Source organism: Anastrepha obliqua, chromosome 3 (assembly GCF_027943255.1).
Source record: "Anastrepha obliqua isolate idAnaObli1 chromosome 3, idAnaObli1_1.0, whole genome shotgun sequence".
NCBI classification, from domain to species: domain Eukaryota; kingdom Metazoa; phylum Arthropoda; class Insecta; order Diptera; family Tephritidae; genus Anastrepha; species Anastrepha obliqua.
In genome coordinates this window covers 19392756-19413103 of record NC_072894.1, presented here as the reverse complement: position 1 = coordinate 19413103, position 20348 = coordinate 19392756, and the positions used below count along the sequence as shown (strand labels likewise).

At 35.5% G+C, this 20348-nt stretch overlaps 2 protein-coding genes and 2 pseudogenes across 3 annotated transcripts in view; 1 reads left to right on the top strand and 3 right to left on the bottom strand.

Annotated features, from left to right (window-relative positions):
• Positions 1–425: 425 nt before the first annotated feature.
• On the bottom strand, positions 426–1561 carry LOC129241193 (small VCP/p97-interacting protein). Its single transcript, XM_054877407.1, has 3 exons — positions 1354–1561; positions 1108–1278; positions 426–1041 (listed from the first exon to the last, which is right to left on the bottom strand). The coding sequence occupies exons 1-3, from the start codon at positions 1417–1419 to the stop codon at positions 1027–1029; spliced, it is 252 nt and encodes an 83-aa protein (XP_054733382.1). The 5' UTR covers positions 1420–1561; the 3' UTR covers positions 426–1026.
• A 3247-nt stretch (positions 1562–4808) lies between these two features.
• On the bottom strand, positions 4809–4994 carry LOC129243237 (U2 spliceosomal RNA; annotated as a pseudogene).
• A 587-nt stretch (positions 4995–5581) lies between these two features.
• On the bottom strand, positions 5582–5765 carry LOC129243226 (U2 spliceosomal RNA; annotated as a pseudogene).
• Positions 5766–7872: 2107 nt separating this feature from the next.
• The window catches only part of LOC129240135 (UTP--glucose-1-phosphate uridylyltransferase), a 55053-nt gene continuing 42577 nt past the window's right edge, over positions 7873–20348 (top strand). Inside the window, exon 1 of one of the 2 annotated variants that reach the window (XM_054875676.1) lies at positions 7873–8328. In XM_054875676.1, coding sequence (XP_054731651.1) covers positions 8302–8328 — 27 coding nt within the window. In that variant the 5' untranslated portion in view covers positions 7873–8301. Of the gene's footprint in view, positions 8329–18494; positions 18919–20348 lie in introns of those variants that run through there. The other variant, XM_054875675.1, reaches the window with a different exon arrangement.

Below are 20348 nucleotides of genomic sequence, written 5' to 3'. Positions count from 1 at the left end.
CAGTCAAATATTGGATTCACCGTGCGCGTTGGCTGAACGATTATTATAACGATTATCAGGAAATTCAGTGTTGATGCATACTTTATAATGTCAAAATAACAGGGAAATTATCGTTTTTTGCTTAACTTTAAATTTCATAGCAAATGCAATTTCCTTTTTCGGCATGACGCACATATTCGACATCAACTAAAAAATGAACTTTTGAAATTGTCGATATACATATACGACATAATCATTTAACAGGTCAACAATGACAAGTGTATTGATATCTGCACGTCCCAACAACACTCTGATAAGCATTGCTTCCTAAAAACCGGATATATATTTTATTACCTTAGATTCTGGTGTTATTTCCTGGCCTACAAATAAGGAGTGAAAAATCGAGTAGCCTAAGTCCACAAACATTAAACAAAAAAGACATGAAATTAATTTACTGAAAACCACCTTTATTAGTCCATAATTTATACGCGCAGTAAATTGCTCGTTTATGTATACGTATAAAAATTACAAAAACACAATGCAAATGTTAATAAATAGCTTTGATTAATTTTTGGTACTGTTTTATAAATATTTTTAGATTTGTGATTCTTACGTAAAGATAACGCAACAAGACACAATTTAATATTTACTTGTAGATCGTTAAAGAATGTTTGATTATCAGTTTACGATTTTTCCATACACTATGTATAATAATACATTAGAAGGTAGGAGGAAACAAATCGCCAATTTTAAATGATGCTTAGATAAACGATTGTTTTTAAACAATTAAGTAAATTTTGAAGTAAACGGATAAGATAACAAAAAAGATTAAGAGACATAATAGAGTTACTTATGTATTATTATCCTAAGGAATACATATAATAATATTTTTGTATAAACATACATATGTGTAACAATGATTTGTAAATATGTTTTTTTTTTTTTAATATAAACACTTTTGGTGTCGAAAGAACTATGTTTTTTGAATACTTAGAATGACACGCTCATAAAGCTATAACTATGTGAAACTACGTGGTTTCTTTCCTCTTAATTCGCTTGCCACTGTAAAATACAATTAATTCACACATATTCACTTTTTCATAAATTTTTTGAACACAAATGGCATACCTTTAGGACTGGTGCACCACCACCCACACGTGCCGCCTCCTCTTCTCTTTTTTCTTTTTCTTCAGCACGCTGTTGTTGTCGCCTAACACCATCTGGATTCTTAATACCTCTCCGTTCATTTTCTTCCCGGCGCCGTTCCGCTGCTTCAAGCTGCTGCTGACGACGTGTTTCCTTTAGAACGCAATTGGTTTTTGCTTGCTAATATATATGGACAAGGCTAACAAATTCCAAATGTAATTAACTTACCGGTGAAGGCATCAAATTAGATGATTCACCATTGCTTCCAAAACATGACGAGCACAGTGACCCCATTTCAATGCAGTAATTTATTAAATTATTTATATATGGTACTTCTTAATTTCTTATTGATTGTATTCAATTTTTATATACTTTCTGTTTTACTTTCAATTCGTAATCTTTTATTTTATACTGTCATATGCAAAAAACAGCTGTTAGTACGAATGTGTGGATGGGCAGAAAACAGACAAACAAGTGTGTGGCAGCAAGGTTGATAGAATACCAGGTTATGCCTTCTGATTTCTCTGAGTTGTCAGAGCCCATAAACAAAAACAAAGGAATGCGAATTACTTCTTTGTGAAGACTAAGAGTAGGCAAAAGCAATGGAAACAACCAGGCACAAGAAATTACATGCAAGCACAAGAAATTATATTCAAGCCCACTTTCTTGGCACGACATCTTCCGCATAAAAATGCAAAAAAACTACATTTGGAGGCTTTAAATTAATTTGTGTTTCCACAATTTAACACGCGGCACTTCGAGGCACTAAATAGTTTGTTTGGTTTAAATCTCACAAATCACAAAATTACCAAGCCATTCACAAATTTTCACAAGCATGTAATTTCTTCTCCTTTAGTTTATTTTGTATTGATAAGAGACCTGACATCATTCTTTTCAAAATCGCGCAAAATAAAGTAAATGGGAAAACGCCACCTATGGTACAAGATTTAATTCGCGTTGGTGTGGCATATCTGCCACCCGTTGATTCAACGTTTTCTGAAATGTGTTCAACATAAATAGGCGAATGATCTTACTCAGCAATTAAACAATATTTTCCGAATACACTATACCCAAAGAGATATTCTCTGGATGCATTTTTTAGCATCTTTCCGATTTTTTTTAAATTGTCACTATTAATAAAAATATTTTTTTATCGTAACAAGTATATATGAATTAAAAAAAAAACAATAGCGACGTCGAAATTTTTTATTAATGAGGTTTTTAGCCCACATTTTCACTATTTACGAAAATATTGCTTTATCGAATACCAACGGCCAATATATTTCTCTCATTTTAAGAATAACAAAAGTTCTATCGAGCCTCAATTTTTGTTTTTTTCTAGTCTGTTGTTTACTTATATTTTAAGGTATTAAGGTTAGCATTTAGGAAAGGTTTTATTTTTCAAAATAGGTGTATTTATTTATAGGTATAGGTTTCGCAGTTCATAAAAGGAATATTTCAAAAGAAGTACATTTTGAACTTTTTCAAAAAAGTGACTATTCATGGAACTCAATTCTTTCTCATACCGCAGTTTTATGGATTAATATTCCTTTCCCATTTCATAAAGCGTTTTTATATAATATTTTCTAAAATAAATCTATATATATAAAAAGAAGTTACATTTCCTTGGTAATCTTATAACTCAAGAACCGCCAAACCGATTGACACAAAAATTTTAGAGTTCTTTTCTATCTTTGAGGAGGTGGTTTGTGTGAGGTTTGATTGAAATCGGTGCAGCCGTTCCTGAGTTATGATATTTTATGTGAGTAATGGTTTCCTCTCATACGAAATGCCTCTATGGGAAAAACAACAACAAATACACAGCCGCTTATGAGCGTTTCCGTTGTACTGTTGTGGTTGTAAGTGTATTATGTTAATATTAATTTGCTGCCGTTGGAATTCAGTTGACAGTTCTCTTATGTGCTTTGAGTTCTTTTATATCGTGCTCTCATTGCGAATAGACATACTTTTGGTGAGTGTTAACCATGTGTTTGTTTTAACCACGTACACACATTGAACTTTGAATTAAATTTATTTTTATATATTTTCGTCCATTCAATTAGTAATATACTGTGCTGAAAGAATGCCACGTGCAAGACGAGCAAACATTGACAGACGTTCACGTCAATCAAATGCTACAGCGTTAAAGCGCAGATCACAAAGTAAAGAAGATCGTGTTCGACGAAATGAAGTGGAAACACAATGACACAGACGGAGAAATCAGTCGGTTAATAGTGAAGCACCAAGAAACCGTCGTGGGCGTACGTCCGTTTATGATATACGTCAAATGGAACGCGCGGCTTTCAATTACGATGCCACCATTGATTACCATGCATGCCTACATTGGCCAAATGAATATAGAATGTATGCATTGGAAAGCAATTAAATTCAGAAACGAAAGCCTGGTATGTGCTGTGCTGGTGGGAAAGTCAAATTGCCGGTGCTAATTTATGTGCCGTCCCTGGGTTCGATGCTTTTAAAAATTCAGATCCATTATTTACATGTATTTCTCGAACTTTACAGATTCAAGGTCAAATATACCATAGAGCTGGGTCTTTGCTACCATTCCCAGATGGTGACCATCAATTTTTGCAAATATATTTCATTGGTAATGAGAATCGTGAATTAGATCAGCGCTGTGCAATTTCGACGAATACGAGAAGATCAATCGTGAATAAATTGCAAACAATGTTCCATCAACACAATGAATTGGTGAAATTGTTCAAAGTGGCACTCGATCTGATGCCCACCGATGGCCACAAAATTATAATAAAAGCCGATAAAACACCAATTGGGGAGCACGCCAGACGATTCAATGTATCAACGATTGATGAAGTAGCCATTGTTGTGGTTGGTGAACAGTTTCGGCCACGAGATATTGTTTTGTATCGTAGAAATGAGCAATTACAACGTATTTCAGAACTCCATCGCTGTTATGATGCATTGCAATTTTTTATCGAATTGCAAGTCATTTTGGACGAAAATATAATAAAAAATTGAATGCTCCAGGAGGAACTAGAAAAATATTTTTAACTTAAGTTATTTTAGCATAATTTATTTAGCGTAAAAAATTCAAATAGAAATTAAAGAATCAAAGTTTAATTACAAGTTTTTATCGGCTCTTTCACCTTACCTGTATATAGGTGACCACCACAATCAAATTTTAAAAAAGTACAGAAGAGGCTATTCTGACATCTTTAGAAAGTATGTTGAATGAAAAAAATCAACTAATTCAACTGTTTACAAATTTTACGAGTTCTATAAAGAAAACTTAATATGAAAAATTCTTCCGATATAAAAAAAAAAATACCAGTCTAACGGTTAGACTTGATAGAAGTGAAACCTTCCGTAAAACAAACTGAGAGAGAATAAGACGAAAGCAGCATTAGGAGCGGGATAATTATAGGTTCATTATAATATTGCTATAAAGTTCATATTTTATTTTCTTCATTTTATCATTATTCATCCTCAATGTTTTCAATTTCAACAAATGATACGAGTGGCTTATGATAGATAAAATATGATACAAATGCTTTGGTTTCGATGTTGTCAAAAAAAAAATACCCAAACGGACCGAAGAAACAGACTTACAAATTTCTTCCATTTTCGTCTACTTGTATTCATATAAAAATTTATGTCTCTTCCCACCAAAGCTAAATGTATTAGTATTTTTTTTCTTGTATTTATTCAAGGCTGAAATCCCGGCGGTACTGCAATACCGGGCCAACCCGTGGCAGAGGTGGAGAGCAAGCCCCTAAAACACTCCGCGCATTTCCAAAAATTAGTTTAACATTTGTTGTCCTCCGATGGAGGATCTATCAGATGTTAAGCTGATAACCACACTACCTAGTCAATACATTTTAAATAATAAACCTAATAAACCTTTTGAGAATTACACGCTCACAAAAAAAAAATTAATGTACGAAATATTTATACCGATTCACTTAAACTGAGTTTCAGTATCTAAACCAAAAATAGAAAAGCCAAAAAACTGTTTTCAATAAATAATCAGAAATGTCCTACAATGCAAATTTCAAAAAAAAAAAAATTTTATTTCTTGTGATTCGAACCAAGAATTTTGGATCGGAAGATCACATTGCTAGCCGCTCGGCTATCGCGCCATACTATCGGTGCTGGCCTAAAAGTTATTTAGTTCGTCGCTACGTTTATATGTTGTAATTCGTTTCACTTTTTCCCAAATCACTCCCAACGATTCTAAAGAAGTTTTCACTTCAAAAATTAATGTACGAAATATTTATACCGATTCACTTAAACTGACTTTCAGTATCTAAACCAAAAATAGAAAAGCCAAAAAACTGTTTTCAATAAATAATCAGAAATGTCTTACAATGCAAATTTCAAAAAAAAAAATTCCATTTTCGTCTACATGTATTCATATAAAAATTTATGGCTCTTCCCACCAAAACTAAATGTATTAGTATATTTTTTCTTGTATTTATTCAAAGCCGAAATCCCGGCGGTACTGCAATACCGGGTCAACCCGTGGCAGAGAAGGAGCAAGCCCCTAACACACTCCGCCCATTTCCAAAAATCAGTTTAACATTTGTGGTCCTCCGATGGAGGATCTATCAGATGTTAAGCTGATAACCACACTACCTAGTCAATACATTTTAAATAATAAACCTAATAAAACTTTTGAGAATTACACGCTCACAAAAATTATTTATATCAACATATAATATAACGCTTCGTAGCCAAGTTGGTCGCTTTTTCGTTTCACTTTTCCTCAAATCACTCCCAACGATTCTAAAGAAGTTTTCACTTCAAAAAACATTTTATGTATGGTGGTGCGAAGCCCACTTGTCCCTTTTGGTTGGCTGGGTTTTTCTTGTTTCGTTTTATTCTTTTCTCATTATACTTTCTTTGACAGTTCGTTACACACATTTATTTTGCACGGTATTGCAAACGTTTAGAAGAACATTTGTTTTTTGGAATTTAATAAAATACGAATTGTTAAGTGTCTATATGTGAATATTGTTCCTTTTCGGTGTTTATATTTAAGTGAAATAAGTGTGTGTAATAGGGAATATTTTGAAACTTATGTTAAAAACAAGCATTGTAAACGTTAAATGTTTATGTTAATTCTTAATGGTAATTTAAAAAAGGTGTTATAAATCAAAAGACTGATATATTGACTACATTTGTGTGTAATAATTTTTACATTTAGTCCACGCGCTTAGACATTTTACGCAAAACTTTCGTGGTAGTAATGGAAAGCCATCTCCTATACTGAATGCAATTCACATTCATCTACACATTTGCACTACGAAGTAGATATGCAGTTACCATTTTAGATATTTTTCTACACATACATATGTACCTCGATTGTATGGGCATACTTTTTCATACGTTTTCATTGCAATAGGAGGCTAGAATTTAGTATAATGCCGATCGCTTTGGAAAAAACGGTAAAAAGGGGGTGATAGAGGGGTGTATCCCCATCTTAAAACTGAAAACAGAACCTGCGGAGGCTTATAGTTTTTAAGTAATTTAATGTTAAAGTTCTATAATTTAGCGAAAAGTTGGTGTTGCCATACACCTGAAATGAAAACGAAGTTCGCACGCAGGGATGTTCAGTGGAAGGTTCATTGTAAAACTGCAGTATTTTTTGCTGTAATTTAAAGTTGAGAAATGAATTTGAAAATAAAAACATACAACTCATTTAAACTTAAAAACAATGATATTAAGCGTATCACAAAAAATAATAAAGTAATTAAAATTAAATTAAATTAATTAACACAGTATTTTTGCGTAGAACTCCTTTTCGCGTGGGCGGCCTTCGGCCGCGCTTCAAAAAAATAACCCTCATCAGTCCAACTCCGGCTACGCAATCCACAGTATTTTTGCGTAGAACTTCTTTTCGCGTGGGCGGCCTTCGGCCGCGCTTCAAAAAAATAACCCTCATCAGTCCAACTCCGGCTACGCAATCCACAGTATTTTTGCGTAAAACTCCTTTTCGCGTGGGCGGCCTTCGGCCGCGCTTCAAAAAAATAACCCTCATCAGTCCAACTCCGGCTACGCAATCCACAGTATTTTTGCGTAGAACTCCTTTTCGCGTGGGCGGCCTTCGGCCGCGCTTCAAAAAAATAACCCTCATCAGTCCAACTCCGGCTACGCAATGCACAGTATTTTTGCGTAAAACTCCTTTCCGTGTTAAAACCATTGAACCCAAAATTAAAACGTCATATGCGTGTATGTAGTAAGCAGGCACAATAACCCCCATTCCCATCATTAACACTAAACTCAAGTACTTAATTTTTGTTTTCATTTGCAGGCATCCGGCAACACCATACTGTTGTAATTCCAACTTCTTCTTGTTCGCGCTTAAAATTGGAATGTGATTGCATAGGCAAATGAATTTGCATTTAATTTTAATAGATATAATTAGAATATTAGCATAAAAATCGGTACAAACACGCGTGTGAGTGTATATTTGGTGATTTATAGTGAAATGTTAAAAAATATAGAGTGTAATGTGGCAAATTATAGTGATGTTCCCAAGGGCATTTTGAATGTAAATAATTAAAAAATTATTATTTCCCGATTAATTTAAAGTTATAAAGAGTGTTCCTTAACACCTCACTAACATCTCCACCAAGTTTCATTAAAAAAAACATTATAGTTTGCCAGAAATTCCAAGATCGGCATTGTTCTAAATTCCAGCCCAATAGGACTTTAATCGTGCTGCGAAAATATTGCCCGTTGTTTGAATAATTTAATGCAATCTACCAACAGTACGTGCCTATTTTAAAAATTATTTACACGCATTTTGAAGTCGTCGTTTACAGTAAAATATTTTGACGTTTCTCTTCCTCACACGATCATGTGTTTAACACGCTTCTTTCTTCGCTGATAAACAAAATAATAACATTGTTGTTGGACTAATTTGTAGAAGAAGACCAGAGAAAAAAGCGACAAACAAAAGCGAATTAACGTAGAAGACGAACAAATTTTGGCCGCCGATTTGCTTGGATTTGGTTGCTCAAAGTACCCGACGGTCGTGTTTTACGCGGTTGCCAGTGTAAATTCCGCACAAAAATTACCATAGAAAACAATAAGCGAAGTTCAACTATACTTTTATTAGAAAATTACAGAAAGGTGCTACAAGTGTTTTCAACAAAAATCTTCATTTGAGTTCGTGCACAAATTATTGAAATGCTGAATATTCCTAATGAAAATAAGGTGAGTAGTCAAATCGCATTCCAAATGTAAGCTCAAACATTATCATCTATCAAGTGCTAAGCTATGTGCAGTGATAATAACCCAACAAACATACGTATGTATGTAATATATATGCAGTGTTATCAACCTAATGCAAGTTTTGATAGCCGTACTTTAAATGAAGGAAATCTTGGTTATTTACCCTGGCGAAACAGAAACAATTTGTTTAAGTTTTAATCCGTGATGAAGTGATATGAATAATTATTTCAACCGCAAATCTATACAATGACAGAACAAATTTTTGGAAACGAAACGCAATCTTCTTTCCTGTGCATAATACACACAATTCACAATTTGCCTGGCGTCGCCACAGCGACCTTCAAGTGACCTAGAGAACGCGCGCTGGCTTCCCAGCACAGTATACTATGCTTCCCAATTCGGTAAAACTTTTAAACATATATACTATACTTCTCACTGTTTTGCTGTACTCCCTCCCATTCTTCGTCCACTTTTTTTAGCAGATGATGTTATGCGCGTGTTGTGTTTTGCTTTATACCCGCACACTTTTGCTTTATACGCGCGCACCTTTGCATAAGGGTATTAAAATATTGTTCAAATAACGGTTGTATGTAGGATTCGAGATATAGTCAAAAATATGTGTATATATATATATATATATATATAATAAATATATACCATAGCATATACTGAAATGCTCAGAATAAGTGGGCTCGTTTTAGTCATGTCTGTCCGTCCCCCTCTTCCTCACTCTGACCGTTTGTCAGTGCGCGCGATAGCTCGTGCAATATGGTAATTAATATTTTTCAATGAAACTTGGTACAGCTATCACTATGGTAATTATCTATCTACTTTGTGCGGCACATGGAAAAATAGATTAAAAAATTCCATGGGGTACCAATCGATGCGTAATAATAATCCCAGCATTAGGTGCAAACTAAGCATCATTTTGTTAATTTTTGGTTAGCCATACAAAATAAATATGTATACATTTTTATTAAAAATATATTTATGTTATTGCCAATATCTACCCAGTTGTTGTAGAAAATGTAGTTAAAATATATTACTATGTTAAAGAAAAAGTGAAGTTTGGCCAATAAAATTATTTGCTTTCGTGGATTTAGTAATAGAAAGGAACATTATTATAACTTTTGAATGCTAAAAAAGACCATTTCGCTCTTTAAGATTATTAATACTGGGACTAATACGCATCGATTAGTATCCACCAATTTTTCCAAGTGCCCAACAAAGTAGATAATTACTATTACCATTGATGAAAATAAACCTTGGCAATAAGTATTTGGTATTGCTTTTTTATTGGAATAAGATGTAAATTTTGTATGTAACAGCCTAGACAGACGGCGGGATTAAATTGTAGTTTGACAGATGGTTCTTACGCGGATTAGTGAACAGCTGATTCGCTTATTGGATAGGTTTCTCAGTAAAAGATAGACCGCAGGCAACAAATACGGGTATTAATTGGCCTGATACTCAAAAATAATTATGTATTAAAAAAATCTTAAATTTCAATTTCTCAAACTCCTGCGAAATTTCGAAATAATTAATGTTATTTCGAATGTGTTGGTGGAAACTAGCATCGCATCCAGTCTTTCTTGTTCTTCTCTTTAAAAGTTTCATTTCTTTTTGTTTACAATAGATAATTTTTCGCCAATGTTGCCATTGAACATTTCCTTAATCCGGTTAAATTAAGAAGAAGAAATTAAAGAATTAAGTCTATTTTTCAATCCGTGAATTCTTTAAATGCTGATGAATTAAGTCGATAATCCCGATTAACGCTACCGGTTGTCCGCAATATTAGGCTCCAAATTTATATAAATATCAATACAGGAAATTAATCTAAGCTAAATATATCCTACTTTCCTCTTACCACCTTCCTAAACTCCCGACCCACGAATGCCGTTATCGGAGACCAACTATCACTTATTGCAGACGAATAGCTTCAACTGTTACGCGAGACCCGTGCAACTTTGACTCAATTACGTTCTGTATATTGTAGTGGGTTAAACTCCTACTTATCCAGAATCGACCCCGACATACTCTATACATGTCCAGCATGTAAAGGCAACACACCGCATGATACTAACTACCTATTCATGTGCCCTCTCAAAACTGGTCACCTAACACCTCTCTCCCTCTGGACTCATCCTGCTGAAACAGCACATTTCTTGGACCTACCGTTAAATGAGTTAGACGATGGTGATCGGTGACTACGATGCATTGGCAGGGTTTAATAAACTGCTGCAACAACAGCAAATTTATTTACAAGGACGTACTTCAGGGCGCGATGGTACCATTTGCTGGGGAGAATTTGCCATTTCCGCGGCCTTTTAAGCAAAATAATAACTCAAAACTCTCCTCAATGTTAATGCGTGAACGGTTTTTACAAAATAATTTTAAAGTTATGGATTGGCTCAAAACTAGGGATAAGGCACTGCTTAAAACTAGGGATAAGGCAGCCTATCAAGCTGCCAGACCACAGCAGTATTTTCCAAGCGTAAGTTTTTGCTGTGGGGGAAGCCGCGGAGCTAGCCTACACTAGAACAAGAAAGAACTCAGCAATGAATATATTCGTGGTCAAGCAGCAATAAAAGAAATAAGCTCATATTGTATTAAGTCCAAAAATGTTCGACGGAGCAGGGGGGCTATAGAAAGGCTAGCCGCAAACAGTAGGCTGCATATCTATTGGGTACCTGGTCACAAAGGCATTATTGGGAACGAGATAGTTAGACTACCATTTGAGCAAGAGAACGACATACCAAAACCGCTAAGTACAATATACAATGAAATGGACGACTACATGAAAAGGCGAGTGGAAGCTAAGTGGACTAATCTGACCACATGCAAAACAGCAAAAGTCATGTGTAGAACTAACGACAAAAAACTGACTCAATTCGTACTTACGCTCTCGCGAAAGGACTGCAGAACTATTATAGGTATGCTAACAGGTCATAATCCATTGGCTGCACATGCGTACAAGATAGGGATTGCTAACACGGACAAATGCAGGAAATGCAGAGAGGATGTTGAGGAAATTTTAGAACACCTTCTGTGCGTTTGTCCGGCATTATTAAAAACGTGTTTAAAATGCCTGGGAGCCCCATTGTGTGAGGGTCTGGAGGACGCCTCAAAAACGGATCTCCCAGCTCTGCTTAGATTCGCCAAAAGCGCTGACTTCTTACATGACGTCTACTTTCGGTATTCAGGTCGGTCTCCATCTAGTATCGCTAGGGACCAAAAGGCCTATGCGTGGCTTATTGCCAACCAGGCCTATGAATTGGCAGAGCCAGTCATACGACCTAAACCCCATTGGATACCTTTTGGGGAGATTTAAAGAAGCGAAGCGGTTAGGAAACATTTAAAATGTAAGAAGGATTTATGGCAAAACGTCAAAGAAATATGGTACTCCCTCCCACAGAAACCTACTGGGATTATCAATTTGTAGGAACGTGAACGTGAGGGATACCTATTTTCATGACCACATGTGTTCATATATACTTATATATGTAACTGTAATTTTGAAATAATGATTTTAAAAAATATTTTCATTTTCTATTTTTAAACTTCTGTTCAACCTCTTTTATCTACACAAAACGTCATTCGGCATCAAAAGATCATCACAGTAGCAGGCAAAGGCATCAATACCAATCGATGCGAGCATCAACTGAATCCGTAAAGTTTCCATAGCGTTATATGTAGGCGCAAAAATAAATGTAAATAAAGTGCGCAGTGATAACGAGAGTTAAAGTAATCAAGTGTGTGAAAACGTGAATAATAAATAGTATCAAAAATGTTTACTCAAATTGCCTGTGATAAGAGATTAAGTTGAGCATTTCAGAGTGATAAGGTAACAAAGGGCACTGACGGAGCAATTTTTGTAAAGCATTTAATTGTCTGAATTTTTTTAGTGTTTTTGTGGTGTAGATTGCCTTAAATTTGTACACATAGAAGGATTATATGCACATACATACATACATACATATTACATTTTATTTTGGAGGTTTGTTCTCTCCTACTTTTGTGGAGCTGGCATCACATTATCGGTGTGCTCCAACATTTTTGCTTTTGTTGGTTTGAGTGCCTTATCTTATCTTGCTGCATATTACAAAATATTCACAGGGTGATCTAACAGCGTTCAGAGTTTGAACTATCGATTTGGTTGACTTTGGGAGCTAAAGTAATATTTGTGATGTAACAGAAATGTATGGTGTTTTTGTTTCTACGAAAAAATGTTGCCCTTGACGGTATATAAATTATTCAATGTTGCACTTAACTCTGTAAAAGGGCAAGTTTTTTGCCTACTCAGAAAAGAGCACAAAACACTGCAAATATGTACAGGCATACAGAAAATTTTACGTATTCCTTACAAATAATGGTTTTATTTAAAAAAAAAACCTGAGTACACAAACGAAATACTAAGGAATACACATATTAATAATAAAATAATAATAATAACGATAATAAAATTTAAAAATAAGTATTTTGAAATTATATAAACAAACAAAAAACTGAATTTACAGCATAGAAAAGTGTATGCACTGCATAATATGTGCAAATGGTTGTCTCTGCTACTGCCCCTAATCGACTTTGCATGGAAAAAATTCTTTCGGATGTTATTTGATTCCATTCGCCTTCAGACCATCTTTCAGTTCCGGTTTGTCGCTATAATAGTTTTGCGTATTCAGTATTCTAATTTGTTACGTAAATCTTCTATTGGGTTGAGGTCTGATGAATGGAGTTGTTTCGGCACGTTATAAACCAACCATTGTTTTATTAAATGAGATGTGTGCGTCCGGTCGCTGTCTTGTTGGAAATATCTTCCGCCACTAAGACCCATGTGGTGTGCTTGCTGATTCTTTCCAATTGGTTTTTACAATGTCTACTGAAAGAAACCAACCTATAGTTGTCTCCACAAACTGCAATTTACCGACCCCATTCGTTGACATATTGCCTTATACCATCAATGAGCCTCCGGGATGATTCATAGTTTAGAACAAGCTTGTTAGCCATCACAGCCGAATAAATTGAATTGACTCTCGTCACTAAGCAACACATTCATCTAGAAATCAGTCGACTTGTGGGCATACTGCAATGCGAAATTTGTTTTTAAATTTGTTTTCTTAATTTCGCTTATAAATGTTTTTTTTTTGTTTGTTTCTCGGTACAAGGCACTTCGAACTTTTCGACTTGAACATTAATGTTGGGAGCGGATTTCTACGGCTGTTGTTTTCAGATTTTTGTTCACAACACCTTTGATGTATCGGCTAAGTCTTTGAAAAATTTTAGGCGGACAACAACACTTCTAGGTTTTACTTGTCAATGACTTTGTCCCAAAATTTTTTTTTTATATTATTTGACATGGTGAAAGAATTGAGAAGGTGTACTCAATAACATACTCTTATTCGCCTCTAAGCGAATTTAACAGTATCAGCTGATGGGCTGAGGTCACTGGTCACTGAGATCAACCAATGACACTTCGTTGCTGTCTGAGCAACGACTGTTTGCAGAAGTGTGTAAATACATGTGAAGTGATTGTGCAGAATGCGACTGCAGATTGTGTTAGTAATATACGAAAAAAACCCACACAGTCTCCGCTCATGTAGCTTCGTTGCGATCTCAATATCTCGTTTTACACTAATAATACATTTGGAAAGAAAAAGAAAAGTCCGAACTGCGTTGAACAGCCGAAATTGAATTAGAAGCATGCGACGGTAGTGCAAATGGAACGGATTTCCGTTATTTCATTTTGTGCCGGCGTCCGAATGTACGCGGGGAAGGAAAAAAAAGAAAACAAATCAGCCGACCTACTGTTATCACCTTTAAGGGGTTAGTCTACTTTGTCACTTTAAAATTTTTCAATTTTTTTTTTTTGCATAATTTGAAAGTATATACATATATCCAGAAATATTGTGTAAAAATTTTAAGAAAATCCGAGCACTCTAACTATTTTTTTTTACCTGAACATCATTTCGTCTACCTGCGCGTATAGCGTGCATTAAAAACTTTAAACGCGTTTTTCTCAAAACAACGTTTTCAAAATCTAGCTCCAGTGTATCTCAAAAACTAATCAACCGATTTTCATAAAATTTGGATCACCTATTCTAGACATAATTTGCACCAAATTGACGCTCGGGGGTTTTGAAATTTTAAATTTTTACTATATATTTTTTTTAAATATGCGAAAAAAAAACCGTTCTATCAAAAATTTTCCATTTTTATCAGCCATTTTTTTTGTCTTCATTAAAACCTAATATCCGAGGGTCATTTTGTAGCCAGTATCTTACTGAATCTGAAACATTTTGATTTTTTTGTTTCAGACAAGCCGTTCTTGAGTTCTGATGGAGCTGCCTCACCAACCCATGTTTGAGACGTTACGCTTCACTGCTATTTTTTTACTAAAAATACTATAAAATTGAATAAAAAAAAATTTATTTCTGAATTTTAAGACTTTATTTAATAAATCAAACAAATTTTATATTACTATCATTTATAGTTTTCTCAAAAAAAAAAATCACGAATATAGCCTTTTTTTCGAGTCTCCAAAGTAGACTGACCCCTTAATAGATTCGCCTTGATTGGCAGTCTCAGCAAGTGCAGTTCGTAAAGAAAAACCGAGAGTGTTTGTGTTGCAGAATCGACACGTCAATCTTAGGGAAGCCGATACATTCACAGCGATTTTAGTTCTGGTGGTTTGCCATCTCCTTAAAGATTTTATCGAAATTTAAATTTTTTATCGAATATCTTTTTATTCTTCTGGATTGACGCGATAATTGTTTAAACGATTTTGGCCGCGCCAATCGTTTCTTTCTCGTGGTAACCAGTTGGACACACCAAGTGAAACCAAGCCCTTCGTCACCTGATCTTTCCAACGCAAAGGAGGCGCCCTTCTACCTCTGCTACCACCAGTTGGTACCGCATCGAATACTATCAGAGCTGGAGCGTTAGTACCCATTCGGAAGACATGACATGATTCGGACGCTGCCCTAAGACTATGTCGCCGTAAAGCTCATACAACGTATAAGCCCAACACAATGGGTCCGTTGCAGCAACGAATTTGACTGAGAGCAAAATAGATTACAGGGTTTGATTGAAAAGTAATGAGCCTTCCCGCGCGGAGCGTCTGCCAAGCGATCAACCGAATCGGCTGGTGGGGGAAAATGATCGTTGGATCTTCCCCTTCCACTAGAAACCGGTCTCAGTCAACATCGCTCCGCGCGTGAAAGGTGTTTTAAAAGTGTGTTAGGATTTTGCGCTGGCGAAAATGCAGCGATCGTTGGAGCAACGTGCTGATCAGCTTTTTCGACTCTCGAGGCATCGTCAACAAGGAGTTTGTACCTCCAGAAACCACTTTACAAAGAAGTGCTCCTTCGGCTGAAAAACCGCGTCGCTCTGGTTCGCCCCGACCTCGTCAACAATTGGACCCTTCATCACGACAATGCGCCGGCGCACACCGCCTTCCTCTGCACCTTTGCATTGGCCAAGATGGGGGTTCCGGTGCTTCCCCACCATCCCTACAGCCCAGACCTGTCCCCTCCGGACTTCCTCTTGTCCCCGCGTCTGAAAAGATAGCTGAAGGGGAGGCGTTTCGACTCTATCGTGGCGATCCAAAAAACTGTGACAGCCGAATTGAACGCGATTCCGGCGGATGAGTTTAAAAGATGTTTCCTGCAGTGGAAGGACCGCTACCAGCGGTATATTGACGCTCAAGGGGCCTATTTTGAAGAATATTAGTTGTATAAGCCAAAAGGTTTAATAAAACTGCTTAAAAAAAATAAGGCTCATTACTTTTCAATCAAACCCTGTATGTGTATTTGAGTCGAAGGCGCCAATCTATTTAGCTCTCAGTAAAATTCTTGGCCGTAATGGACCCATTGTGACAGTCCTATTATTATTCCATTTCTTGCGATACCTGCCGTCGCCAATGCGAGTTTCTTTAATAAATATTTTTTAAGTATTTTCAAGTATCAGGCCAACTAATACCCGTTTTTGTTGCTTGCGGTTCATCTTTGACTTACAAAACTATCCAATAAGCAAATCAGCTCTTCACACAGTTCATCACACTACAATTTTAATCAGAATCAACTGCGCTGATAATCCCGATTAACGGCGCTGTCTGTCTAGGCCATTAGGACCAGGTAAGCCGATACACACCGATTGCATCAATTTACCTAATTTAGTTCTTGCAGTCCTCTGCCTACATTTAAACTACCATACTAAAGAAGTATAGGGGACAATTGGTTTTAAAACAGTAGTAAATTACCGGTAAATCATAAGATTCCATGTTTTACTAAAAATATGCTGGCTTGTTGTGAATATGTCAAGCATCACATCATGTTGGTTCCTTAGAAAAACTGATTTTTGCACTGCCTAGTGTCGGTTCTTTCTTAGATAGTTTCCTACTGCGGGTGCATAGTATTGGGTATGGGAATAAGTTTTCGTCCTTTTTTACGCGATGCTCTCGTAAGAAGTGAACTGCTCTTCAATAAGGGCTGACTGCATTGATCGGAACAGATGGTAATCCGAAGGTGCAATGTCTGGGGAATACGGCGGGTGGGGCAAGAGTTCCCAATTCAGTCCCTCTAAATATTTCTGGACCGATGTAGCAACGTGTGGTCTGGCGTTGTCATGCAGAAATATTAGTTTGTCATGTCTACCGTCTCATTCCAGCTTCTTTTCTTTGAGACACATTAGCTGCAGTCGGTAACGATCGTCAGTGATGGTTTCAGATGGTTTAAGGAGTTCATAATAGATGACACCCTTCTGATCCCACCAGATGCACAACATAACCTTTGAAGCATAAATATTTTTTTTCGCTGTCGATGGACCTGGTTCATCTGGCAGGCTCTATCATAATAGATCCATTTTTCATTGCAAGTGACGATGCGATGTGGAAAACCTTTTTTTCTCACACGTCACCAAACCTCTCCTTCAATTGATATGGCACTCAGTTACCTGCTTTGTGGACAATTCCCATCGCATGCAAGCGTTTACCGACGGTTGACCTGTCAACATCTGTTAACTCTTTAGACATATCATGAAGGGTTCGACATGCGTCTTCATCCAATAATTGTTGTAGCTGAGTATATTCGAGTTTTTTCGGTGCCGCTTCGTGATTTTTATCACTCACGTCGTAAATGCCACTTTGGAAGCGTCAAAACCACTCTTTATAAGTTGTATTTGATGGAGCGAGATTACCGTAAATCTTGATCAATATACGACACGTTTCAGCTGCACTTTTCTTGAAAAGGTAAAAACGAAGCTCGATTTCCCGCAAATGCTGTTTTTTCGGGACGAACGTAGACATTTCTGACGTCTGATAAAAAGGATCTTTACGTTTCAAACGAATGTCAACTACTGCGATCGAGACCTCACATATGTATATAAACTTTCAAATCACCAGTATATTACTAGAGCGAATATAAAATAGTATCAGCAGCGACACCTCGGAAGCGAGGGCTCAATACAAGGATTGTCTTTTTTTGGATTTATTGCAATTCTTTTTGTTGTTCCATAACTTCTAAGTGATGCACATTGGCCGTTGCAAGAGCTTCGATTATGTTTCCTCAAGCGTCCATGTGATGCATTTCACCAAATTATTCGCATAACCTAGTGTGCTAAACCTTTGATCATTCAGCGCGTGCAGGAGTTCATCTAACGCCCATAACCATTAACCGTGAAAACGCATCTAAGCCGCCTGCCGTATGCCCAACAGTTGGTTCTACCTTATCGTGACAGTTGGTGAGAGTTTCTAAAGCATTTAGCACAGGTCGCTTTGGCTGTTGTCGTAGTTGACTATTTGCCATTAAATTCTCTGTCATTTGTTGGAGCACAATTTAAACCACTATCGCAGTGATAAAACTGACGTACGCGTACTTCCCTCATTTATCTACACATGCCAGCACCTACTTATGCATACATATATACACGCGAACATACACATATACATTTATATGGTTGTTTATTCTCTGATTACTTGCCTGCTAGTCGCCCTCAGTACTTCAATGAGTGAGTCTGCTTTAAAACAACGTACGGCGATCTGTATATGATGCGTGTATATGCATGTACATATACATTTGTATAAGCGCAACTGTGTATTTGTCTCCATCCAACGTTCAGTGCGCTCCAAGCCACAAATATAAATTTAAGTTTGAAAAGTCGGTGTTTTCAATTGCACAGTTTCGTAGTGATCGTCCATCAAAGCGTTTGCCACCCAAAATTTTACGCTTACAAATAATTAATATTTTATTGATGCAAACAATAAATGAGTGGCGGTGGCAATTAAATATTCATTGCGATTTACTAGCGTAATTAATTGTTAGACTTTTTGAATAAGCAGTGAATTCCTTTTAAAAATTTTGAATTATCAAAAATAGAAAAGTGCTGCCAGAGTATAAGGAAGGCAAGAAGGAGTGATTCTTTATGCGAATTAAAAAAAAAACAAATTTAAGAAAATTACTAAAAATTTGCTCATACATAAAAGCATATTCTGCTCCTTAATAAAAAGCGCAAATATTTAAATACATACATACGTAAATATTAAACATTATGAATGCCATCGATATTCTTTTGGATCGGGTAAGTTGAGTTTTTTTTTCTCCTTCCCAAAGTGGCAATAGTGTTTTTGTTTTTATCTTAACACTGCATATTTATCTAGCTCTAAATGTGTGTGTTAAATAAATTACTTCAATAGAACACCTCCGCTAATGGTAATGACGGTTTAAGTGAGGGTCAATCATCGAGCTGAGTAGCATACATCCAAGTACCGAAAAACAATTGTGTTTACTCGTCTGCGTATGTCAGTATGTACATATGTATGTATATGTACGCAAATAACTGCCGGCGATATGCCAAAGAAGTTGGCGCAATTCGGCCTCTTATTGAGATGAAAAATATCTTGTGTGCAAAAAAATATTAGTTTTATTAATGCGTGTGTCAACTTATACAATTCTATGGCTAATATTCCTATATTTAATATTTAATTAATGTTCTTATGAAAGCATACATATGTACATACATACCTATGTACATATAAATATGTGTGTTTATGGAGAATAATTACAAAACAAAAAATATTAAAAAAATAAGCTCAAGCAGCACCGACTTAAGATAATGCAGAGGAAGGCGTGTTAAATTAAAAATAAAACTATTTTTCCTGCATACAAGGTGACACAAAATTATTCGGCAGATTTATAATTTTTGCACATAACGTCAATCATATTTGATTATTGTGAATTGGACAGCTGCAGTAAACAAACAGACAAGCAATGGAGAACGTGAAGGTCAAAATAAATCATCTATCACTCCAAGCATCAAAATCACCCAAAATCGTTTTTTTTTGTTTTGTAAAAAAAGTTATTCAGAAACAAAATCGGATGATCAATTTTGGCCTACCTTATATAATATTATGAACTGTATAAATTACAATTTCTTTTTTTTTCAAAATGAAATATTAAAAAATGCCATTTTTGTTTTTGTATGGCGAGAAAGGACTAACTGCGCCTGCAATTTTTAATTTACGTAGCGATATTTTTTTTCGATTTTACTTTATATGTAAATTACTATAGAAGTGTCTAGTATTTGTTTATCTTGATATTTGTGTAAATCTAAAATAAAAAAATTTTCCGAAAATTGTTTAACTGGAAAATTAAAAAAAAAAAGCAGCCGAAAATTGTTTAACTTGAAAAAAAAAAATTGTTCGAAAATAGTTTAACTGGAAATTAAAAAAAAAATTGTCCGAAAATTGTTTAACTTGAAAACTAAAAAAAAAATCGTCCGAAAATTATTTGACTTGAAAATTAAAAAAAAAACAAAATCGTCCAAATATTGTTTAACTTGAAAATTGAAAAAAATATCAGCCAAAAATTGTTTAACTTGAAAATTAAAAACACAAATCGTCCGAAAATTGTTTAACTTGAAAATTAAAAAAAAAAAAACAAAATCGTCCGAATATTATTTAATTTGAAAATTAAAAAAAAAGTCCGAAATTAAAAAAAGACTATAATATA